The 12,193-nt window shown below is 30.7% G+C and overlaps 1 protein-coding gene across 1 annotated transcript in view; it reads right to left on the bottom strand.

Annotated features, from left to right (window-relative positions):
• The window catches only part of PolE2 (DNA polymerase epsilon subunit 2), a 29,101-nt gene extending 18,606 nt beyond the window's left edge, over positions 1 to 10,495 (bottom strand). The window contains exons 1-3 of the mRNA XM_075365345.1: positions 10,379 to 10,495; positions 8,234 to 8,381; positions 2,914 to 3,086 (exon numbers count right to left, since the gene is read on the bottom strand). Of these exons, the coding sequence (XP_075221460.1) occupies positions 2,914 to 3,086; positions 8,234 to 8,381; positions 10,379 to 10,458 (401 nt within the window). The 5' untranslated portion in view covers positions 10,459 to 10,495. The remainder of the gene's footprint in view (positions 1 to 2,913; positions 3,087 to 8,233; positions 8,382 to 10,378) is intronic.
• Between the last annotated feature and the right edge of the window lie 1,698 nt (positions 10,496 to 12,193).

The following is a 12,193-nucleotide window of genomic DNA, read 5'->3' on the forward strand; positions in this document are numbered from 1 at the left end:
CACAAAAGTTACAAAAAGCATTTATGTTACTTTTCAACATAAGTCCTCACCCAAATTCAGCAGATGTTTCTTGACAGCAGCTTGTCTTTTCCCTCTTCAAAGAGTGATGCCATCAAAGTATCCATCCATTCTTTGACTCCATTATTGCTTTTGAAGTATTAAACAGCCAGCCAGCCAATTCTTCAGTTTTGCGAACAGATGAAAATCAGAAGGTGCCAACTGGTGTGCCAAATCAGGGCTGTAGCAGAGATGGTAAACTATTTACCATTTAACTTGGTTAGTACAGCCATAGTGCTAGCGGTGATGTAAAAAAAATGATCACTTTCATAAGCATCTCTCGCTGTTTATTCTGTTTGCTCTTTGCTTTGTCAAGACTTCAAAATAAACATCTGCAGTTATTGTCAAACCCAGCTTCATACAGTATGCCAAAAAAATTATTTTGCAGTCAGAAAACATGGTTATGTTTGAATTTTTTTGGGCTTCTTTGGAAGCGTGTATGCATCCACTATTTGGCCTGTTCTTTAATCTCAACACTGATGAACCAAATCCATGCCTCATACCAGTAACAATACTATCAAGAAATTCAATCCTTTAATGTTGTACTACTTTAAAGTCAATGCCACTCCCATTCTTTTTGTTTTGCAAGCATCTGTAAGTTGTTTCAGTACCTATGAAAAACCAATCTGTCTGTAACAATTTTATAAAGAGTGAACCTTGAAATTTGAGGAAAACTTCCACTAAGTTCAAAAATTGTGAAGCGGTGTTTATCACATATGGCATGTTCAATTTTTTCAACATGTTCACTTGAAATAGAATGTCACCTTATTCCTTCTTCATTGCACAAATTAATGCACTCTTCCCTGAATTTCATGCACCATTCTCACAGAACTATAACTCATTTCATAACTACCATAACTCAGATCTAGGCTTCAGATCTTCCTTCTCCTTGCAACAAACGAATGTTGCTACTCTTACAACTGACCTAAGCCACACCAATCAGCTCCATATTTCATTCAAGTGGTACAGAACAAAATGGCAACTAACTATACATGTAACAATATTTAGCTGATGTCTACTGTGCATGCACGTTATATATCAATGAAAACCGATTTGTTTATAACACACAACCAGAAATGATTTTATACCCTTTGTACGAGGTTAAGCCAATTATTATCCGCAACATAGTTATATTTTTGTTTATATTAGTAGTACTGTCGTGTTGCGTAGATGACGCATGCGTGGTTTAATTGTTGTTATGTCTGTGCAAGTTTGATGCTGCTAGGTTAGTTCCATTATCGTTGCCCCGCTTTCTGTTGACACCAAAGAAGAGCAACGTTCAGTGATCCGTTTTTTGCGATCAGAAGGTATATCAGGGGCCAGAATTCATCGAAGACATTCGGTACTGTACGGGAACAGTGTGTTGCCGTAACGAAATGTCTACAAATGGATTGAAAAATTCAAAAATGATCGCACAAGTGTTACGCACGACAAAGGAGCCGAACATAAATGAGGAAAACACTGAGTGTGCACGTGACATGGTTTTCTTAGACAGAGTAACTATTGATGAAGTGGCACATCGTCTGCAAATTAGTCATGGTTCTGCCTACGAAATCATCTACAACAGACTTGGGTTTCATAAAGTCTGTGCAAGATGGGTCCCAAAATACTCTCACAGTTGCATAAACAAACGCCTTGGACATCTGCCAAAAGCATTGGAATCGCTATGGTAACGAATGGGACATCTTCTTAAGACAGAATCATCACTGGTGACAAAACATGGATCCATCATTAAGAGCCGGAGAGTAAACGGCAGAGTATGGAATGGAAACATCCAAATTCACTCTGCTAAAAAAAAAAAATCAAGACCCAACTGTCAGCAGGAAAACTGATGCTTATGGTTTTTTGGGACTCACAAGGCCCAGTACTGGAACATTATGAGGAAAGGGACACGACAATAAATAGTGCACGTTACAGTAAGATGCTTACTGCCAAGCTAAAGCCTGCAATTCGAAGCAAATGCCGAGGACTAATGTCGAAAGGTGTTGTGTTGTTGCATGACAATGCCCATCCACATACTGCTGCCCGCACTGCTGAAACACTCCAGAAACTAAGTAATGGGTCATCCTCCGTATAGTCCTGATCTTGCACCTTCTGACTACCACTTGTTTGGTTCCCTCAAAGAGGCATTAAGGGGTCGTCGATTTACCTCAGACGAAACGGTGAAAGAAGCTGTGCATTCCTGGTTCGCAGCTCAACCAAAAACCTTCTTTTATGATGGCATCAGGAAGCTTGTGCAACAATGGACCAAGTGCGTTGAAACGCAAGGGGACTATGTTGATAAATGATGTACATGTAAATTTCCTATTTGTATTGCAATAAAATTTATAACTACAATGCGGATAATAATTGACTTACCCTTGTATATTACCCTATATTTAATAACCCATATACATAGGGTTATTACTCAAAAAAATATATATATAATTCTAAATCAGTCCTTATCAGATGTAATAACAGTTAGTCAACTATGATGCAAACCACTTACCTGAATAATGGCTTGAATGATTAATAGTTGACAAGCAAATAACTTTCAGATAAGAGCTTTAAGTTACAAGATTAATAGCTACAAAACTATTTCAAAAATTTCATTAATAACTGATTCACCAAACAAAAAGTTATGAATAAAATTTTCAACTGCAACAAATGGGTAAAGTCAAGAATGGAAAGTATAAAATAATCAATTGTTAACAATATGAAGTTATGAAATAAACTTTACAGAACTGATAATATTACACTTCATTCATAATTTTATTTTTAAGTTTCAAATTAATACTTGTAGTCACCAAACTATGGAAAAAAATTAATAAATAAAACACTTTTTTAATAACATGAAAAATAATTCTACTTACAAACCTTTCAGTGTAAAATTTAGTGCAACCTTTAGGGCAGTCCAATAAAGGAAATTTTGACTGAACAACAGGAAGAAATTTTTTCAAGTCAATATTATAATCAAATTTTGGAACATCAAATGCTGAAATTACAGATAATAATGGTTGACTACTTTCCACAGCATGCTTACAACAAGCCTGAAAAATATATATTTGTATGTAGTACTTCACAATAGCATTCAACAAAAAATAATTTAATATATAAAACACTTAAAATAGGCAAAATAAGAACCATGCTCATATATTACATTATAAAATCAAAGCTTACAAGCTATCACGGTTTTTATTATCATCTTTTATTACACATGTATAATGTAAAATAAAAAAACCATTCCAGTTTGCTACATTTAAATTTTTTGTAACAAACCTTTTTATAAGAATTAGTATTTCTAATAAATTCTCAATCTATTTTTTTATTTGTGAGAAATGTAAACATCAGTCATTTTAAACATTTGTAAGACATAAATTGTGCATATGAAATGTCGGCCTTGCTCAGATCCATGCCGACTCATTCTTAAGGTAGCATAATTAACTTGAAGTAACCCAGTGACCAAAATACACTGATAATGTAATCATTAATACGAAGTTAAAAGCAATTTAAACTGAATATAAATTGAACACCAGAAAAATGGTTAGTCACTTTTGTCATTGCATAAATAAAATTTAAGAAATTATGTAGGAACAAATTGATTTAACAAATAACAAGAGGTATGTTGGTACTTTCATAAACAGAACAAACTGAAATACATACTTAACTAAAACTGATATCTCAGATGGACTGATTACTACACAAAACAACAACAAAAAATATTCTCAAGAGAAAAGTCATAATTCTTGAAAATGCCAATCAAAATATTTTTTTACATGATTTTAATCTGGTCAAATGAGATCTAAATGTCTAGGCTATTTTAAGTAAGATGTTGCATTTTAAGGAGTGCATATAATTTAGCTTATAATTTAATAACACTACTATAAGATTTGTTAAATCTGCTAGCTAAGTTTGTTGATGTGCACATCATTTTCATAAAAAATATTGTAAGTACCTGCACTTGAGGCACAGACAAAACAAGATTTTTAAAATTATTAAATATGTTTTTTTGTAGCACATAAAAAAAAATTGTAATCATCAGTACAGTAGAAAAATTCAAAATAAACATAACGATTACAAATATCAATCACCAAAAACCATTACAAAACTTCACAACAGAAGACTATGTAAAATATGAAGCAAATGGTTACAGAAGTACAATGTGATCTGGGGAAAAAACAAAAGGCATATTACTTAGGCTAATAAGAATTACTGATGAGAGATGTATAAAAGGATGCTTAATAGATAAGGGGAAAAGCATTCGATCAGGTCAAATGGGATTAACTAATAGAAATATTAAAAGCCTGAGTAGACTGGAAAGGTAACCCATCCGAAGTTAAGGATACCAAACTGAGTGATTTTTGACTTGAAGAAGAGTAAATAAAGTTGTTTCTTATCTCTAAATTTGTTTAATATTTACGTTGATGATACGACAAAAAAAAAATACTCTAGGGTAGGATGAAGAGATCAATGCAGGAAAGTGAAAATAAATGTTTTTAAAGTTCGCAAATGTTGAGATGGTTTTAGGAGATGAAACATAGAATACTCAACAAATGATTTAAAAATTACAAGATGTAATGAAAATATAAAATAAATGTTAAGAAAATTAAGATAATGAGCATAAAGACAAGACAAGCAAATGAACACCCACACAAAAGAAGGAAAACTGAATAAGGTGGAGGTAGTAGGTATAGTATTAATAGAAAACTGCAAAGTAAAATAAAACAAAAATCTGAACAGCAATTGTTAAAAAAGTGTTTAATAGGAACAGTTATTGAGTAAAATAGAGTTAGACTTGAAGAAACACCTTGTTAAGTGTTAGTTTGATGTTCACATATGTGAAACTTGGGACACTAAGAAAATAAGGAAAAAAGAAGGCTTAAGACATTTACAGTATGGGCAAGGAGGAGGTTAAAAAAAAGTAAATGGAGAGAGTAAAAAATGAAGAAGTAAAGAAGGGAATGAACAGAAGGCTGATTTTGGCTGGGAAATATCATGAATAGAAGGATTGATTAAAACAGTGCTAGACCGGTCAGTAGGTGCAATGAAGAAAGCCAAGAGAAATTAAAAATGATAAAAAGGAACTATCAAGAACTCCAAGGTTTTACCTGTAATATGAGAATATGGAGCAAGAGATTAAAGCAGATAATTCCATTATGATATATGACCACTATAACGTATGTAAAAGAATTGTGAACAATGCAATTCATTGAAAACAAGTTAATATTTTTTATCTACACGTTAAGACACTACAAAAAAAAAGACAGTAAGGTGAGAATTTTACTTTTAAAAATTTTCCCCAGAATTAGTCATCCTGATACACTAACTTTGTCACCAATTTTGTTTTCTTCTGGGTTTTTGAAAATGTTCTTCACAAGTAGTATGTGGCTTTCAAATAAAACTGAGAACAAATAATGCAGCAAAAACATATAATTTTAAGTACATTTAAAGTTACAGAGGAAGAGATAAATGCTAAAATTCCTTTATATAATAATTCAAAAAGTTTAATCCAATTTAGCAATGGATCAATTTTAACATCCAAATATAACAAACTTTTAACCAGGATTTGGAATTTCAAAATTACATAAGCCCAAAATCATGTTGCTACAGTTTTATGAACAGACTGATATTAATAACTAAAAAACTATTCTAATGCTTATTATTTTTTTATTTTGCATAATACAAGGAAAACTGCAATGTTGCTAAGAAAAAATCTAATATTATTTTCAAATATAATTTGATGTTCACAATCCTCACTTATATTATCTATATAATGTACAAGTGTTTATAAAAACAGTTTCAAGAATTCAGGGTATGGTTCCCCCACATCGAAATAAAGTAGAATATATCAACCATATAACTGGAAACGCTTAGTTTACCAGCTATTCACATTTTGTATTTTTAACATAAAATAAGTTCTCAGGAATGGTTATTGAAAACTATCCTTTTCTATGAAAATTTTCCTTCTACCATACATTTGTCTTTAGTGGTTGTTAATTTCAGGAAACCTTCAAATAACTTTATTACATTTTTTGTTTCATTTCGTACAGTATAGTTTTAATATTCTTTATATATACATTTTTTTATTCTTTAATTGATTCCATGTGTTTAAAGTTTAATGTTTTGAAAATGAAAATCTGATATACAATGCTAAAGATTTCTAGATTACTGTTTACTTTGAAAATCCATTTAAAGCCATCACAAAACATATTCAACTACCTTCTGTTTGCTGTAAAGAAAGAATAAATTCTACCACTTGCTACTAAGCAATAAGAAGGCTTATACATCTTTTAACCTTAACAAAAGCTCAACATAACAAAATAATGTATACTGAATTTCTCTTGTCATTATTCAATACTGTTTTGGGATTATCTAAACAAAATTTAAATATTTTAAAGCTACAGAAGTCATTGGATATATCGCAAGAATAAAAAAATACAAAATCTAAAGATAATCTTTTTAAGATTGACAAATGATTGGTTCTTTCTTTATTATTTATTTATTAAGTAAATTATAGCCAAACAGATTTTTTTTTTTTAATATTCAACAAAGAAACTGAGCAAATACATATATTAATTTACAAAACTAAATTATTTGAAACTACAGATGTTATAAAGACAAAATTGATAGAAAAATTTATGATAAAACATTTTTTTAAAACTGTAAAAGGTTATAACCTTTAATCTCCAAAAACATCATTCAGCTATAATCAGTACTGAGTCAACAAGGGATAAAAAAAAAGATAATATTATAAAAATACATATAACTTTTATAAAGCTGAAAGTTCATTTGTTTGTTATGGCATCACGCCAGAACCAACTGACTGAGTGCTTTCAAATTTGCAGGATACAGTCATGTTACCCAGGAAAGGTTTTAAGCCATAGACCAAAGCCCTAGTCCCCTGGGGGTAAAGTTGTGAATTAAAGATATTCATTAAAGAAAAAAAAGATTAATCCTTTTACTTCATTATTATATTTTTGTCACATGGCAACAGAAATAAGTAATGAATTTTTCATCATCAAAAAGAGTGTTCTTTAGTTACCATAATTACTACACTATTCTGTCTCTTTTAGTTTCCTTTTCAAGTTTCAATAAACTCTGAATAGTTCTGTTATCAGTATTATTCTCACACCATAATGGTAATAAACACTGCAGGGATCAGGAATCAGAGTCTTCTGATTAGACGAGAATGGCGTTTGAAGAGAGCTCTACAGGAAGGACAAGTTAAGCAAGCTAAGCAGGAATGGCTAGCAAAATAAACTCTGCGGCCCTGGGGTAGGCTCCATGCCCTACGGTTGCCCCTTGTCTCCCAAGTTTGCCTGAGCCCCAGGGATTCAAGGGGCACCACCCCCTGGCTAGATGGTAAGGCAATCGAAGCAAGCCCCAACCAGCTAGAATATATATATGCGTGCGCACACACACATACATATATAAATAGAAAAAAATTTTTCTTCATTACTGTTTTCAATAAATTACCTAACCAACAAAACATCTCTTGACAGATTTATTTAATTATACCTCTTTTTCAATCTGTTTAAGCCCATTTTCACTCGTTTTTTCCTGAAGATTAAGTAGAAATGATTTGGGAGGGTTTTTCAGCCACATTTCCTTCCTAAAACCAACCTACTAGAGGAATGTGGTATGAAATTTGTACAAGTGAAAAATACCATTCCTGAGGATTTGAATTCAAACTTCAGATTTAAGTTCATGATACAACCAAATTATATTTTAAGAAAATTTTGCTTCAGGAAAAATGATCGTTATCTATGAAACTGATAAATTAAATTTGAATTTAAGTTAAATTACTAACATTTTGAAACTATGGTTTAATTTCAAATTTGTGTGAGTCTGGATAACACAGGTAGTTATTACTAATAACTGGCTAAACCAAATATATTCAATTGTAACAGCTTCTTGATATTGTCATAAACCATTATTCAGATGTAGAATTCTAAAATTGCTGCTGTAACAACACATCTGGCCTAGCAGTCCATGAATGTTTAACAAGCAACAGGTATACTCATTACATAAGTGACATAACTGCCCAAGGACCCCAAATCAAAATAGCTGCACTAGATATTTGTACACTTCTAGTATATCATACAAATCTACCAATTAATTGAACATATAAAAAACAATATTTTTAAAGATAATTAAAATAAAATAAAAAAACAGTAAAATTAAATAAAGTATATACCTCAACTGCAGTTTCTATATCACCTAATTCCAAAAATGGTTCAGATAAGCCCTTTCTTCCAATATGTTCTGCGAGTTTTTCAATCCATTCATCAACATCTGTCCTGTCAAGTGATTCAAGCTGACTCAAAAGGTAATCACAAGCTTCACTAAACATAAGCAAAACATGCCATTAAATGCAAAGGAAAACGCACAAAAGAAGTAGCAATTATTCATAGGTAAAAATGATTAAATTATGTTTGAAAATAATGAAAAACAACTTGCTTCCTAAATACTGGAGATATGAAAACAGAAAATTTATTAAAATCCAGTCATTACCTCAGTGTAAATACTAATGGTGCTTGTTTTAAAGTACTAAATGATGAATGATAAAAGTGCTTATTAACTCAATAATTAACAAATTATGGTACTTACGTATTAACGCCACCGCAGCTACAGCTTTATTTAAAAACAAAGTAGTCAATCGGATTTCGGTAGAAAATTAACAGTCTCTTTATTAATTTTAATAAACGGTTATTTATATTTATTTATTTTATAAATATAATTTAACCAAACTTAACTTATACTTACTAACCTTGACTAATTAACACCGTAATTTTTTGAGTATTTATTTAATAAATTCAGTAATTATTTCAATTATTTATTATTTAAATACACTCCTGTGTATTATTAATAACACTCCTGTTAATTTATGAATCTATGTTAAACTCGGCCCATTTTCCACCGAAATCCGATTGACTACTTTGTTTTTAAATAAAGCTGCAGATGCGGTGGCATTAATACGTAAATACCCAAATTATACTATCATTTACTTTTAAAAATCCACAATTGTCATATACATCCAAAACACAACTAATCCCAACAACAGAAAGAACTATATTCCAAGATGTTACATTGCCTATTACGTACAGCCATGTCAGCTGATGATTATTGATAAATTCAATACAATAAATTACCTGAAACGTGGTTTATACAGCATAATATTTTTTTTTTTTATGATTTGCGACTACACTTGAACACATTATATACAAAATATAGCACATCAATTATAACATAAAATTGGTAACATTTTCACAAAAGGTAGCAGTGATGTTTTCAAAACCACAAAATAATAATAAAGTACAAATAGATAATTTGAAATCCAAACATTTACAATTTACATTACAATGACTGGTGAAGACGATACTACACTGGGAAAACTGGGCACAAATTCATCTACCAATAAAATACACAACCATTACACTCAACATCCTTAGTAAAACACCTCACAAAAGTGGAATGATAGACAATGATTTTACAAAGAAAAAAAAATCATTATAAAACACACTACATTTTACAAAATATACAAACTAATTAAACATAATTAACAATCACACACTACATTTAACAAACAATACAAATTAATTAAACACAATTAACAATCACCATTTGCAATACCAGTGGGACTGGATTATAGTTTAGCAAAGATCTTCTGAAATCATATTTCCACATATTTGACAAGTACTTTTATGTATAAGATAGTAATTAATCCTTAAATTCAAAAATCCTACTCTTCCAGCATATACAACAACCTCAAACATAAAGATAAAACAATTTCACTAAGGCAACAAAACCACAAACTATTTTACAATATTTTGAAAAAGAAAATATATGACTAAAACGGCTACTTGCTGGAAGAAAATGTAATTTCAAGCACATTTTAATATACCACCATGATTTATGCACTGTGAAACGAAAATCAATTAATTCATTAGATTACCTTCTTACATAAAATCCGTACATATTAAATGACGATATGATATGTTTCCTTAATGAGTTTGTTGATGTCATACTGAAAAAATTAATGTACGACCGTACCTAGGAAAAAGGTAAAACTGTTAATTACAATTAGTATAATTAATAAATGTAACTGTTACTCAGAAGGCAATAACGTTTAGATAATCATGTAAACATAACCACAAGCATACCATCTATCAGACGTCGAGAGAAGGTACTGTTTTGGCGCGTTAAGTCAGTTTTGCTGCCAACATAAAAAAAAATTCTTACAATAAGTCTTGTGTGTATCATCAAAGTTGGTACTGTCAGATACATTCTAAAAATAGTACGAAGTAAAGGAAATATTCTGATCGTGAAAAATTTCGATTACCAGATTTCAACGGAAATATCCATTTTGACCATCCCTGAATCCATTTTTACTAGTTTCGGCGTGACGTCTCTATCTCGCATAGCTCAAAAACGATTAGCCGTTGAAATTTTAGATTTAGTACTGTTGTACACTCCCCTTTTGATTGCAATCGAATGATCAAAAAGAGCCCAAAATCAAAAACAATTTGGATTTTGGACTTTTTTTAACTGCAGTAATAACCCCCGTTCAAAGCTTTTCAACGATATAAGTGGTAATTAATTTCATTGATACTAGTTATAGCCAAATCAAATTTTACTTAATGAATTTGGATCGTAGGGGAAGGCACATCGGTTTGAATCAGACTTCACCTGCTTTTTTTTTAATTTAAATATATTGATTTATTAATTATTAACCTCTGATTGTAAAAAAAATTACAATAAATAATAATTCAGTAATAACAATAAAAAAAAGAAAGATAATAAATTATTAATGAAATAAAATTTTATGTAATTTAATAGGCGTACAAGGAAGTCATGTAGCGTCCACGTCAGATTTTTTTTTAATTTCTCCTTAAAACGTCAGACCATCACAAAGTAACCTGATTCATAACCACACGTGGTAATTTAAGAAAAAATAAATTTTAATGTTCGCTTTTCATGTTTCCATGAAATTTTTATTATTGTATTGAGGAAAACATAAGAATTAATCACTTTTATGGTTATAAGGTCAACTGCTTTATATTAAACAAGTTTTTCATTTTTAGAGTATTTTTATAGATTTTGTAACTAAACCCAGAGCAAAACTACATCCAAAATATTATGCAGTTTACATAATATAAAGTTACCTTTTAGAAAATTCTTTCTAGGTATTCACATTTTAATTGCTGATGATTTCATGGGTTACCATTTCATCATTACATGAATCAAATAATCTTTGTTTATTACTCATTCCATATGTTACGACATATACGTTAATGCCAATCTATAAAGTAATGTTGTGTCAGTGTTGAATACTTTAAATCTGACCCTACATTCACATAACTTGAGAGCTTATATTTTATCAACATCCATCCCATCTGATGCAACATAATTCCAACACCTGAGGGACACAAGTTTGGACCTATCCATACCACCTACTGTGCAGCTCATAGGTAATGCACATATTGCTGAGCTGGTAATTTGAAATTCTGAATTCAACAAGCTGCTGAGACTAACAGTAAAGTAAGTAATGGTGGTGTTTTGATTCATACTGAACATTACCGTCTCATTAATATGAACATTACTTTAATTATACAACCCATCAAATAAATTACTGTTTAGTAATGATATTGGTCGGATTCCTACCCATTGCTATGGATTTAATTCCAATGAAATACAACAGCAACATGTCTTCAAATCTATTTAAGTAACTACATCTAAGGATTCTGCAGCAGCACAGAACTACAACAGTTGATCTGCAGTGATAACCAATCAAACAAATAGCGAGTGCTTGCCTTATTATTTTTTTATTCTCTCAGTAACAACAGATAGATGCCCAATTGTAGCCACTGGTATGTTTTATATGTGCTGAAAACATTAATTTTGTAGCGTGTGAAAATGTCATGCCTGAAAGATTTTTCAGGCAACAATAAAATTTGAACAATAAAATTTGCAAGATCCTATCACAAAAATTGGTGTCAGTGCCAAATTGAATTTATATTTGATAATACAATAAGTATAAAAAGCATTATATATCTAACTAACTTATTTGTGATGACTTTGAAGATAGAAATTTGAACTGAATAAAAAATAAATAAATTGGGTGTTTTAAACAAAATTATTTAATTCACTGAAAAGA

Source organism: Lycorma delicatula, chromosome 5 (genome assembly GCF_047948215.1).
Source record: "Lycorma delicatula isolate Av1 chromosome 5, ASM4794821v1, whole genome shotgun sequence".
Lineage (NCBI taxonomy): Eukaryota > Metazoa > Arthropoda > Insecta > Hemiptera > Fulgoridae > Lycorma > Lycorma delicatula.